At 38.0% G+C, this 14,009-nt stretch overlaps 1 protein-coding gene across 5 annotated transcripts in view; it reads left to right on the top strand.

Annotated features, from left to right (window-relative positions):
- Positions 1 to 14,009, top strand: part of Smc1a (structural maintenance of chromosomes 1A) — a 55,284-nt gene that overhangs the window by 21,928 nt on the left and 19,347 nt on the right. For all 5 annotated transcript variants that reach the window (XR_007106474.1, XM_047537028.1, XM_047537027.1 and 2 more), the window contains exons 17-21: positions 1,960 to 2,105; positions 2,195 to 2,348; positions 3,563 to 3,673; positions 13,216 to 13,372; positions 13,780 to 13,934. Coding sequence is in view for 4 of the 5 variants with exons in the window: in XM_047537028.1 (XP_047392984.1) it covers positions 1,960 to 2,105; positions 2,195 to 2,348; positions 3,563 to 3,673; positions 13,216 to 13,372; positions 13,780 to 13,934 (723 nt within the window). In the remaining variant the exon portion in view is untranslated. The remainder of the gene's footprint in view (positions 1 to 1,959; positions 2,106 to 2,194; positions 2,349 to 3,562; positions 3,674 to 13,215; positions 13,373 to 13,779; positions 13,935 to 14,009) is intronic.

Here is a 14,009-nt window from a genome sequence, read left to right as displayed (position 1 = left end):
CCAAATTTAGATTAACTGTATTCATTTGGTGCAACAGATGATGATGTTTTGCTGAAATCCCATCACTTCACAGTGTGATTTTTTTTTTTTCTAGTGGCTACTGTATCTTAGTTCTTTGGAGTTTAGCATGCCTGTGTCAACGTGTATTCTGTGATGGCTTTTATTTTCCTACATCTTTCCTCTTTAAGTTACCATAAAACCTTTGTTCCTTACAGCATTCCCTCTTGATATGGTTTGATTTTCTCTTGGTTTGAACATATCATTTGACTTTTATGTTTTATATCTGTTTCATCATTCTTGTGTATTTTCTTCATTAACCCCTTGTGATTAAGGTAGTCCTCTTGGTGTCATTGGAATCTTAAATGCAATTTCAGATAGGGCAGTAAAATCCTAGGGCAGGACTAGATTTATATCTTGATGATCCAGGATAACATATTTATGTGACTTTTGGACTTACTATTTTGAAATAATTTTCAACTTAGCAGAGAGTTGCAGGAGTAGTACAGTGATCCCTCAATAGTCGTGGGGGACTGGTTCTAAGACCCTCCCTCATATACACCCAAATTTGAGGATGCTCAAGTCATTTGTATAAAATGGTGTTATTTATACATAATTCATGTATATATCCTCCTGTATGCTTTAAATTATCTTTATATTTATAATATGTAATATAATGTAAGACTGTGCAAGTAGTTGTTATACTTTAATATTTAGGGAATAATAACAAGAAAAATGTCTGTATACATTCAGCATAGGCACTATTATTTTTTTCAGAACTTTTCTGTTTTTTGGTACTGGGGATTGAACTCAGGGGCACTTGACCACAGAGCCTCATCCCCAGCCCTATTTTGTATTTTATTTAGAGACGAGGTCTCACTGAGTTGCTTAGTGCCTCACTTTCGCTGAGGCTGGCTTTGAACTTGTGATCTCCTGCCTCAGTCTCCCTAGCTGCTGGGATTACAAGCGTGTGCCACCACGCCCAGCTCATGTATTTTTGATCTGTGGTTGGTTGGATGCAGAACTGAAGACAAGAAAGGCCAACTGTCAAAGAACTTCTATCTGCCAACCACCAAGATTCATCAGTCATGAACATGTTACCACATTTGCTTTATACTCCCTCTGTATATGCTTATTTTTTTTTGAACCATTTGAGAGTAAGTTGCAAATATGTCCTCTTTATATGACTTCTTTTTTTGTTGTTGTTTTTTTTTTGCACGGTACTGGGGATTGAACCCAGGGCCTTGTGCTTGTGAGGCAAGCACTCTACCAACTGAGCTATATCCACAGCCCTATATGACTTCTTAAAATCAAAATGAAAAAAAATTCTTCCAATACAAAAATCAGAACTTTACAAGTAGTTACAATTCTCCTGTGACTGACCACTCTCAATCCTAGTCCCCTTGTTCTTTGCAGAGGTAAGCCCAGGATAGTTGTATTCTTTGAGACGTTTTGGATTTACTTAAATACATGTCCATTCATATATGCATACTCTTAGAAATACATAGTATTGTTTGTGTGGGTTTTTACAAAACATGTTATACTATACTTGACAAATTTTTGATTTATAAAAAAAAGCTCAAATATAGCATTGTCAGAATGCAGACTTGTTTAGTTACCACCTAGTCTCAATTATGTAAAGCTATTTATAAATAATGCTGAGAGGAACTATACTAAAATGTTAATTGGTTATCTCTGGCTAGTGGGATTAAGGGAATACTTCCCTTCTCCTTTATTCTTTTTCTATACTTTGAACTTGTCTAGTGTAACTTACGTAACTAGGGTTTTGGGGAAGGGCAACCAAATAAGATAAAGAAGGCTAAGAGGTTATGGGGGCGTGAAAGCAAAGCACATTGATGAGTGGCTCCAACAAACTGCCTGTTGGGAAGGGTGGGGCAAGAGAAGATCTTACAGTGATATGAGAAAACCTTCATGTCTTATCCTGTTCCCTGTTGGGACCAGGAGGAACAAAGACACATGAAGATCATAGATGAGACCATGGCCCAACTACAAGACCTGAAGAATCAGCACCTGGCCAAGAAGTCAGAAGTGAATGACAAGAATCATGAGATGGAAGAGATTCGGAAGAAACTGGGGGGTGCCAACAAGTGAGTGGGCTCAGGTATAGGGAGGGAGGAGTAGGTAGAAGAGGAAGCCTGTCAGATTTGGGTCTCACTTACCTCCCTGAACTTTTTAGGGAAATGACCCACTTACAGAAGGAGGTGACAGCCATTGAAACCAAGCTTGAACAGAAGCGCAGTGATCGCCACAACTTGCTACAGGCCTGCAAGATGCAGGACATCAAGTTGCCTCTGTCAAAGGGCACCATGGATGATATTAGTCAGGAAGAGGTGAGTATTATGGTAGGTGGTAATGGGCTGTGAACAAAATTAACCATGGATGGGGGTAAAAGTGACCAAGAATGCAGGTGACAGAGGGAAGGAGAGTGGGCAGAGGGTGGGAGGAACATAAAAAGGGATATACATGTGAGAGAAGAGAGCAGGTAAGGTTAAAAAAATAATGATCTTGCTGCCAGAGATGGCATATGCCTATAATTCCAGCAACTCAGGAGGTTGAGGCAGGAGGATTGCAAATTCAAGGCCAGACTTAGCAAATTAGCGAGGCCTTGTCTCAAAAAAATAAAAGGGCTGCGGATGTGGCTCCATGGTAAAGCGCCTCTGGGTTCAATTTCTAATACCTACCAAAAAAATGGCCTTGGTGTAAGAGGAAAGGCAAATTGGGAGTAGAGCTGCAGGCCAGTGTGTGATGAGAAAGTTGAGCCAGGAAAGGATGAAGTAATTCATTAATCTTAGGGACACAAGTTAGTTTAGCTCCAGCAGTGATGAATTTGGTAGGTATGGGAAATGAGGGACATTAGCCAAGAACAAAGGAAGATGGGAAACTGGGGGACCTGAAGCTTAGCTGCAGTAAGGGATTTTGGCCAGGAAAGGGTTGGCTAAGGGGCATCAGCAATGCAGAGATGAGGAAGCTTAGTTACAGGAAAGGGAGTGACATTAAGACAATAGGGGAGCCAAGGCATTTTATCCATTGGAAGTGAAAATTGGTAGCTAGTGGGTGGAAAATATTAACCAAGAGGAGGTAGAAATTTCATATATATCTTTTACCTGGTAATGTACCTCTGTCCCATGTGTCTTTCTTCCTTCCTCTTCCCAAGTAGCATCTCAGTTCAATTCAGTAAAATATTTTGAACACTAGAAATGTTCTGGGCATCATGGTAGCATGTTACATAATTACCTCTAATCCTAATTGTGGTCCTGTGAGGCAGGCTTTGTCCCCAAAAAAAGTCCACATTACAGATGAAGAAGCTCAGCATCTAAGATCATGACTTGCTGAGGATCACAGTTAGTAAGAGGTAGATCCCTGTTTTGAAAATTCATGTCTTTTTGCCTGCAAAGTCTCTGTTGGTTCTGCCCCAGTGCATTCCTGAGAGGTGCTTCCTCAAAGACATTGAAAACTGCAAAGGAACCCGCCCCTAACCTTCCACTAGAAGGGCACCCTCCTGGCCAGTCTGCTCCATTTGACTCTCTCTCTCTCACCATCACAGGGTAGCTCCCAAGGGGAGGAGTCAGTGAGTGGTTCTCAGAGAACTTCCAGTATCTATGCACGAGAAGCCCTCATTGAGATTGACTACGGTGACCTGTGTGAGGATCTGAAGGTGAGGATCAACCATGGGTGTGGGGAGCATCTTCCTTGCTGTCTAGAGAGAATGGGTCAGCCCATCTTGGAGCCTATTGAGACCGTGGCTCGGAAAGGAGAGAGCTGCTAAGAGGAGGATTGAGCTGTGAGCCAAGGTCTCTTCCTCATATGTACAAATAGACACATGTACATCTCCTACCCTTAACCCCCAATTGCTTTTGTCCATGTTTGCTGCTAGTTACCAGTTTTCATGTATGTACACATCAGAGCTCAAATACACAGACAAAAGGCTTGTGTATAGTAACAGACTAGCCTCAGGTGTTCCACATTGTTATGTCCCAGGTATCCTCCTCATAATAGCATTCTATCATCCTGGTTGTCCCTTTTCATTCCCCATGCCTCAGCTGCTGTCTCTGTGCTAGGTCCCACAGGTTACCTCAAACTCTAGCCTTCCTCCCAGATCTGTCCCTTATCTTGGCGCCAACCACATGGTCTTCCAGAAATCCGAGCCTCATGCTTGACTCCTCCCTCTCTTGTTTTACATATCAAGTCCCATTGATTCTGCCTCCTAAATATATTGAATTCTTTTTTCTGTTTGCAACATCTCTCTAGGGAATGCAACTTTCATCTCACATACTCATTTTTTTAACAATGTAACTTTTTAAGTACATTTTAAGATATTGATAGACCTTTATTTTATTCATTTATTTATATGTGGTGCTGAGAATTGAACCCAACACCTCACACATGCTAAGCAAGTGCTCCACCACTGAGCCATAACCCCAGCCCCCTCATCTCACATACTCTTAGGAACCTCCTAAATAGTTTATGCTTTCCAATCCATATCACATCATTATCCAGAGGGACTTGATTTTAAAAAAATTATGCAAATTTCCAAACATATATAGAAGTAAGGAGAATGATATAATGAATGCCAGGCACCCATCACCCAGCTTCAACAGTTAGCAACATATGGTCAGTCTCATTTTTTATACCCCCACCACCACCATTGGACTATTTTAAAGCAAATTCTAGACATTATTTTATCCATAATTACTTCAGCAAGTGTGTCTAGAATATGAGGACTCTTAACCACAGCAGCATGTCTAAAAAACTGGAATAACTCTGTAATAATCTAATATTCAATAAGTGTTTATATTTCTATGAAAAGTCCCTCCCACTTTTTTCTCAGTTTATGTTCAAATCAGGATCAAATTGAGGTCCATATGTTAAAATTGGTTGCTACTAGCCTATAACATTTTTCTATCCCTTGTTGTTTTTTCTATTTATTTATGAAAGACACTATCATTGATCAAACACTATCAAAGTTCTAACTTTCCACATTCTGAATTTGGCTGATAATGTCCCCATGATGTTATTTAACATGTTCTTTATTCCCCGTTTCCTATCAACTGGTAGGTAAATTTAGATTTTGATTGAATTTAGGTTCTCTCTTTTGAGGGGTGCAGGGCTGGGGATGTAACTCGGTGTTAGAGCACTTGCCTAACATGCACAAGACCCTGAGTTAAATCCCTAGAACTGAAAAAAAAAGTCCTTTCTTTTTTTGGGAGGGGGAAAGAATGTATCATAGTTGGTGCTGTGTACTTGTGACCTTCCTTTTGTATCACATTATGAATATTTGTTGTCATGGTGCATTCATTTGTCTTGTGTGCTCACCTGCGTGCCAGCTCACACACACACACTCTCTCTCTCTTTTTCTCTCAGTCTGATTCCAGGAAATCTGCCCCTTCCACCAGGATACCAAAGTCTGTAGATGCACCAGTCCCTACAAAAAATGCTGTCGTATTTGCATATAACTTATGTATATATACCTTATACTTTAAATAATCTGTAGATTACTTATAATACCTAATACAATGTTAAGTAGTTGTTACACTACTGTTAGAAAATAATTACAAAAATTCTGTACGTGTTCAGTATAGGCACATTTAAATTTTTTTTTTTTTTCTTTTTTTGGTACTGGGAATTGAACCCAGGGGCGCTTCACCACTAAGCTATATCCCCAGACCTTTTTATTTATTTTTTTCATTTTGAGACATAGTCTCACTAAATTACTGGCCTTGAATCTGTGATCCTCCTTACTTAGTGTCCCAAGTTACTGGGATAACAGTGTCGACCACCACGACCTGCTTAAAAGTATTTTTGATCCATGGTTGTTTGAAGCTGAGATTGCAGAGGGCTGATTGTGTAAGAAACACTGATGCCAGATGAACCTGTGAAATAAAGCACAGGGACACATTGACCAAATCTAAACTATGGGGGAAATTTGTTTATTTTTACATATTTATTTTGGGGACAGGGTCTTGCAGTGTTGCTGAGTCTGACCTCAAATTTGGGCTCAAGCGATCTTCCGGTTTCAGCCTCCTGAGTAGCTGGGATTACATATGAGAAACAAGGGGGAAAAGATCTGATTTCATTCATAAATGGAAGAAAAAGAGGGAGGGGAGCTGTTACAGACTAAGACTAATCAACCCATTGAAATGTGTGCACCTTACTTGAATTCATTGTAAAGAAGAGAGGGAAGAGGGAACTTAGAAGGTAAGGAAACTTAAGAGCCATATTAGGTAATTGCACTGTGTTTGGAATCAGCTTTGGAAAACCTATAACAATTTATAGAACAGGGCAATTTGGACACTGACCAGATGTTTTTGATGTTAGAGAAGTGCTGTTAATTTTTTTAGGTTACTATAATGGTCTTGTGGTTTCATTTTTTTTTTTATCTTTATCTTTTACAACAGTGATTCTTAGTAGTCGGGTGGGTATTTTGTCCCCCAGGGGACGTTTGATAATGTAGGAGACACTCTTTTCACATCCACTTGTCATGGCTTGAGCAGGTATTACTACTAGCATCTAGTGGGCAGATGCCAAGGATGCTACTAAAACCTTACAGTACACAGAATAGCCCCACAGCAAATATTCCAACCTAAAATATTAATAGACCTGTGGTTTAGAAACCCTGTTTTAGAGATGTATACTGAAGTATTTGAGGTTGAAATGAATGTCTGAGATTTGCTTTGATATAATGGATTATTTTGAAGTTGGGCAGTATAGGTGGAAGAGTATTGGTCATGAGTTGATAGTTGGAACTAAGTAGTAGGTACATGGGTTTCATTATATTGTTCTCTGAGGTTTTGTATATATTCAATAATTTACATAATACAATTTTTTTTAAAAGAAAACCATAATCATTTGGTTTGGGTGGTCCATTTTTATGAAGTTCCCTATTACCTTTTAACAAATTGGTTTTAGCAGGTGTTGACAGTCATTGCCTAGATCTGTTAAGTGTTGCAAAAGGATAATCCAGTTCTTTTCATTCCTCTTCCATTTATTCATGGTATTTATTTATTTGTTTATTTAGGTACTAGGTACTGAACCGAGTGGTGCTCCACTACTGAGCCAAATCTGTAGCCCTTTTTAGTTTTTATTTTGAGAGACAGTCTTACTCTTACTAAGTTGCCCAGGCTGGTCTTGAACTTATGATCATCTTGCCTCAGCCTCCTGAGAAACTGGGATTACAGGCATGCACCACTGTGCCTGGCAGTTCTAAAAAAAACTTTGTCATATCAACTAGTTCCCTTGAAATATGGTATCCCTGCCCCCACCTTCCTGGCTTCACCTTATAAAGTTTGAGTTACTCTTGATCAACTGCAGTCCAAAATTATTAAAATAGAAAATTCCACAAATAAAAAGTTATGAGATGTGTACCATTCTGAACAGCATGATGAAATCTTGCCTTCCTGCTACAACCCCAGGGACATGAATCATTCCTTTGTCCACCATATCCACACTATATGCTATACCCCCCCATATTAATCACTTAGCCATCTTGGTTATCAGATCAACTGTGGTGGTATCAAGTAACTTTAATGTAGTAGCCTAATGCTGTGTTATAATGCCTACATGCCCACATCATTTAGCTCCACTTAATCTTATCACATAGGCATTGTATCATAGTACAGTTCAATAAATATTTTGAGAGTGAAACCACATTCCCATATTTGTTATAGTGTATTGCTATAATTGTTTTTATTGTTAATCTCATACTGTGCTTAATTAAACTTTGTCAGAGATATGTGAATATAAGAAAAAAAATACACTATAGCATTCATTACTTTGTGGTTCTAGGCATCCACTAAGGGTCTTGAAACATATCCACTCTGGATAATGGGACTACTGAACAGTTGGTACAGGAAAGATAGGATAAATAAATATTTAATCCTTTTCTTTTGTTTCCCAGCTTTCAGAATGATGAATTGGTTACCCTTGTAATTTTCAAAGGTGACCAATGAGGTTTTTAATTTGTGTTCATTATAAACTTAACCATTTAGGATATATTTGATATGTTTGGGTCCATTGAAGTCATTTTTCTTCTTGATGCTCATATTTTCCCATTCTTGGCCAGTGGGAGCCATTTCAAATTGATCTTTTTTATTTTTAGATTTTTATTATAGAAAAATTCACATGCAAAAGTAAAAAAAATTAAAATGCTCCCTCATGTAGCTATCACCAGTTTCAGCCACCATCAGCTCATTGCCAAACTTGTTTCATTTGCACCTCAACATACTCTGTAGTAAATCATAAACATTATATCATTTCATTTGTTAATGTTGCAGATTTTACCTTCAAAACAGAAAAACATCCTTCAAAATACTTAGAATCACTATCATTGTCATAAATAATAATTCCTGGTTACAGATATAGCTCAGTGATACAGCATTTACCTAACATGCTAGAAGCCCTATGTTTAATTCCTAGCACCACAAAAAAATAATAATTCCTTAATATGATGATAGGTGTTACATGTACTTGAGTATTGCATACACATTCACATTCTCATAATTTGCTTGCTTGAATTGGGAGTCAAATAAGATGTTTCATGGATAGATAGATAAGAATGATTGATAAAATCATTTGATATATCTCTTAAGTCTGTTTGGTTTATGGGGCCCCTTTTATCCATTTTTATTTTTCTTTGTAGTATTTGTTATTGAAAAAATTGACTCATTTCTCCTGAAGAATTTTCCATACACTTTAGTTTGCTGATTACATTCAGTAACTGTCTTCCCAAAGCAAAACAAAAATAGTTCTGCTGTTTGCTATAGTTTCTGTAAGTGGGTAGAGCTCATGTTATCCCATCTTTGGACAGTAGGAATGCATTCAGTTCCATAAATCAGTGCTGCTTAATAGAAAGAACATGTGACTTCATGTGTGATTTTAAATTTTCTAGTAGCTATATTTTAGAAAGTTATAAGAAAAAAATTAATTTTAATACTATATTATTAATACTAGCATATCCAAAAGTATCATTTCAGTATGTGATCAATATAAAAAGTATCATCATTATATTTTGAGGAAAGATCTAGCTATGTTGCCCAGGCTGGCCTTTAACTCCTGGTCTCAAGTGAGCTTGCCTCAGCCTCCTGAATAGTGGGGACTGTAGAAATGTACCAACCAGTATAACCAGCTTTAAAAATTATTGATGAGATATTTGACGATCTTTTTTTGTACTGTCTTCGAAATCCAGTATATATTTTACACTTACAGCACATCTCAGTTCAGATGCTAAAATAGCCTCAGAAATACTTGATCTGTATTTAGATTTCCTAAAATTTACAGTTGAAAAAGGAGACCCATATACCCAAGTTGTTCCAAATATACTTAAAAATTTTCCAGTAACTGAATTATCTGGTTTTCAATTTAAATGAACTAAAAATCCATAAAATTAGTACTTCACTTCCATGTGGCTAGTGGTAACCTTGTTGGACAGCACAGATATAGAGGCTTGTTTAGACTTAAATTTGGGGGTTGGCTTGTTTGTTGTAGTTGCGACTCCCTCACAGGTGGTGATGTTACTTCCATCAGGAAATACAGAATGTCTGGTTGTAGGTCTTTTTGTGTGGTTTGCAGCCATGAAAATGATTGCTTAGCTCCTTTAATCAATTTGGGGGTTGCTGAAAGGTAGTCTTAATCTTATCATTTCTTTGTTATTCGCTACAGTACATAGAGACATACTTCTCATCATTTGGTAACCCTGAAGTAGTTTAAAGCAAAACAATGTGTTCAATTCTTTCCCTTTATTCATCTGTTTATAAAATAGGGAATTGATTCCTTGGTATTCTTAATATTTGTCCACTGAATTGTTTTTGTGTCATTATGAATTTAAACACATTTAGTATGTTTCAGTTTGTTGTGGTTATCTTTGGTGCTCAGGTTGTCCTATCTTTGGCCAGTGGGAATGCATTCAAGTTGGTTTCTGAATCATTTTGATGCAACCCTTGTAGCTTTGTCATCTTCCTTGCTTCCTGATATGTCCATGCTCATCTCTACATTTCTCAGCCTAGACCTGGAATGAGCCATTTCTTCAAGAAGCTCTGGCTTTTTTTAGTGGGAAATGTTATTATTTAGCAACTACCATCTGGACACTAGAATGCTCATGACTGCTGGGTTGGTTAGTGCCTCTAGAACTTTTCAGTAGATTGGGCCACTAAATGCATTTTTTATTTTGAAGGGAAAATGCACCATGAGTTCATTTGATACTTCCAATTGAAATTATAATTTTCACAGTTTAATATCATTGATTTTATGTTTGAGTCTCTAATTATTCTTACTGGAAATCTTGGTTCCTAGCAACACTAACATAATAACATATTTACTGTATCCTACTCTATATAATAGTTTAAGGATCACAATAAGATATTAGTAACAATTTGATTATTGAATATAGTTTTAAATAGTTGAAAGATTTTATTGAGGTTCTTTTTGTCATTAAGCTCGTTGAGCATGTATAGTCATGTTGCTATATTTTAATGTAATTCAAACTAATTCTCTTGAGTGTTTAACCAGCTTAATGTATAGTTAGGTTTCTTTGTTTTGTTTTCTATTTTTAAGAATTGCTTTTTTTAGGATTTTAGTTTATTTTTTCCCTTCTTCAATTGTGAAATGCTTCAAACTTATAGAAAAGTTGAAAGAATAGAACAGTGAATTCCCAAACACCTTTCGCTTTAGATTCATCAGTGAATATTTTACCACATTTGCTTTCTCTCATTGCTCTTCTTTGCCTCCCTCTCACCCCACTATACACCTTTTTTTCCCCTAAACCTTTTGAATGAAGTACAAATGTTATGATATTTCAACCCTAAATACTTTCGGTGTACAGGAAATAAGGGATTCTCCTACATAACTGCAATTCCATATTGTACCTAAAAAATGAATAATAATTTCATATTATTTCATATTTACTATTAAACTTGTATTTGAATTCTCTTGGGTGGTCCAAAATTATCTTTTTGTAATTTCTTTCCTTTCTAAAAAGTTAGGATCCAATCAAAAATTATGAATTGCTTTTGGTTGTTATATCTCTTTATTTACTTTTTTTTTTTTTATTGTACACAAATGGGATACATGTTGTTTCTCTATTTGTACATGGCGTATGTGTAATCATAAATTTACATAGGGTAATGTTTGTTTCATTCTGTTATTTTTTTCCCTTCCCCCCACCCCTCCCACCCCTTCTTTATTTACTTTTAATATGAGGCAGTCCCTTCACGTTTTAATCATGGCATTGGTCTTTCAGAGTCTGAGTTGTCTCAGAAAATGTCCCACCTTGTGGATATGTTGGTTTCCTTTCCTCTTTAACGTGTTATTTCAACCCTGGTATTGTCTATAAATTGGAACTTTGTCTAGTCTAGTGGATTGGGGCTAAATTTTTTTTCTTGCAAGAGCGTTACATTTGTGATGCAGTATACTTGATGTTGCATCTTATCAAGAGATGTATTGTATCATGGTTTGCCCATTATTAGTGTCAGTTGCCAGGTCCTTTAGTGCTAAATATATGCTTGAACCTTCATCATTAATGAGTAATCTTTAGAGTGATGCTTTGGCATCTCATGAATATCTTGTTGCCCAACAGTATTTTACTCAGTGGTTTTCACATTTTGATTTGATCTTATTTTATAATTATATGATATCTTCATGTGGTTCTAAAACCAAAAGTATAAAAACAAGGTACATGGGCTGGGCACAGTGATGCTCTCTTGTAATCCAGTGACTTAGGAAACTGAGGCAGGAGGATCACAAGTTCAAGGCCAGCTTTGGGTGACTTAGTGAGACTTTCTATATATGTACGTGTGTGTGTGTGTGTGTATGTGTTTGTGTGCATGTGTGTGTGTAAATAAATAATAGGGATGTAGCTCAGTGGTAGAGCACCCCTAGGTTCAATCCCTAGGACCACAAAAAAATAAAGCAAGGTATACATGGAGTGAACTCTAACTTGTATTCCTGTCCCTTTACCTCTTTCTCAATAAGTCACTTTTTAGTTAGTTTTGGATTATCCTTTTGTTGTGCTTATATGCTTAAAATACAAATATATTTGCATGCAAATATATTCATATACCTTCCTGTTCTCTTAGATAAAAGATAGTACACTATTATGCACCTTTCATATTTCACTTAAAAACCTATCCTGGAGACCACTTCACAGCAGTGTAAAGAGATCTTCAGAAGGGCTTTCTAAAATGTAAATATATTCTTTAAATCATTCATGGCCTCCCTTAGGATAAAGACTAAACCTTATAAGGCCTTTCATAATCTGGCTTCCACTTGTCTATCCAGCTTCTTTTCCTGTGCTTTTCCTCAGCACACTTGTATGAATTCATGAACACACTCAAGCATGCACATACATAATTGCTACTACTGCCATATTGACTTTTTGTTTGCTTTTGAAATTTATTAAAGTTAATTACTCTTGAATTACTTTTAATTCAATATATTGTGCATCAGGAATGGCCCCACCCCTGCTTTTGCCTTTGCTCTCATCCTTACCCATTCATCCTGTATGCCTTAGCTTAGTCTGGCCCCAAAGTCTGAGTTAGGGACCCTTATTTTGTGCTGATTCAGCATTGTCTCCTTATCATTGTTTTGCATTCATCCCTTAGTATTCTGATTGTTTGTTTATGTGTCCACTGTTAGCCCCTGAGCTCTGTGAACTCAAGATTAAGGCTCATAGAACATGATAGCCCCTGGTAAGCATTCAGTAAATAGTTATTAATTAAAAGTGCCAAAAAGGCACAAGCCCATACATGTATTACAATAACTACAAGACCTAAAATCAAATGAGTAGAATTTGCTCAGATGTAGTGATCTAAGCAGAAAATGTGAGTTGCCTTAGTTGTTGTGGAGCTGAAGGAGTCTATAGCAGCCTTTGTGGGGGCCTGTAGGTCACCCTGGAATGGTGCTTGCTGGCTCATGGCCTGGGCTGAGAGCCAGGGAGGGGCACCACCAGCTGCTTTTCCAGAGACAAAGAGGTTGGCAGGGCCTGGGAGGACTAGAGATGAAAAAACAGCTTTAGCCTGTAATTTTCAGGGATGGTGGGAACAGTTACCATGGGCAAGATCAGGTGGAAGGAGCCAAGTTGGAGAAGAACTTGCCTTCTATAGAGGAGCAGTTGCCCATGCCCCATTGAGTTTATCATTTCTGAAAGGGCCTCAGTATTAGGACCAGGGCCTCCTTAATATTGCTGGGCTTACATTGCTGGGGTTACAGGATGCCCAGGCTGAGGAGGAGATCAAGCAAGAAATGAACACACTGCAGCAAAAGCTGAATGAGCAGCAGAGTGTGCTTCAGCGGATTGCTGCCCCCAACATGAAGGCCATGGAAAAGCTGGAAAGTGTACGAGACAAGTTCCAGGAGACTTCAGATGGTAAGGTTTGAATTTCTTCTGGGGCCTCAAATAAGGGCAGAAGACTGAAGGTATTCTAAGGTCCTACTGTTACATCACAACAGTTCCTGTTTTTGCATGCTTTTCTTACTTAAAACTCCCAGATACCCTAAACTGGTGAGATTATCTCACTTGCTTTTTAGAGACTAAAGGTCACAATAGATGGTTAACAATAGAGCCCAGGAAGGAATCCATGTTTCTTCCTTTAGACTGTCCAGCAGCCCACCCATGGGATACAGATCATTATGAGACCTTCTTCAGGCATTCCTCTCCCTTTGTGAAATGTTCCTTCTCTGGATAGTCATTTTCAGGTCATTCTTGCCAGGGTGTGGTCCTCAACCCTGGCAGAACCAGGGCACTGAGGAGTCGTCTGTCCTTCCTTCCGGCAGAATTTGAGGCAGCCCGAAAGCGAGCAAAGAAGGCCAAACAGGCTTTTGAACAGATTAAGAAGGAGCGCTTTGACCGTTTCAATGCTTGTTTTGAATCTGTGGCTACTAACATTGATGAGATCTACAAGGCTCTGTCCCGTAACAGCAGTGCCCAGGTAGGCTGGAGCCCCTTACCCAGCCAGCTTCTACTATTCTCAGTTGCTCTTCCCTCTAGGCTTCCAGTCTCTCTA

Source organism: Sciurus carolinensis, chromosome X, assembly GCF_902686445.1.
Source record: "Sciurus carolinensis chromosome X, mSciCar1.2, whole genome shotgun sequence".
In the NCBI taxonomy this organism is placed as follows: domain Eukaryota; kingdom Metazoa; phylum Chordata; class Mammalia; order Rodentia; family Sciuridae; genus Sciurus; species Sciurus carolinensis.
This window is presented reverse-complemented; position numbering and strand designations above follow the sequence as displayed.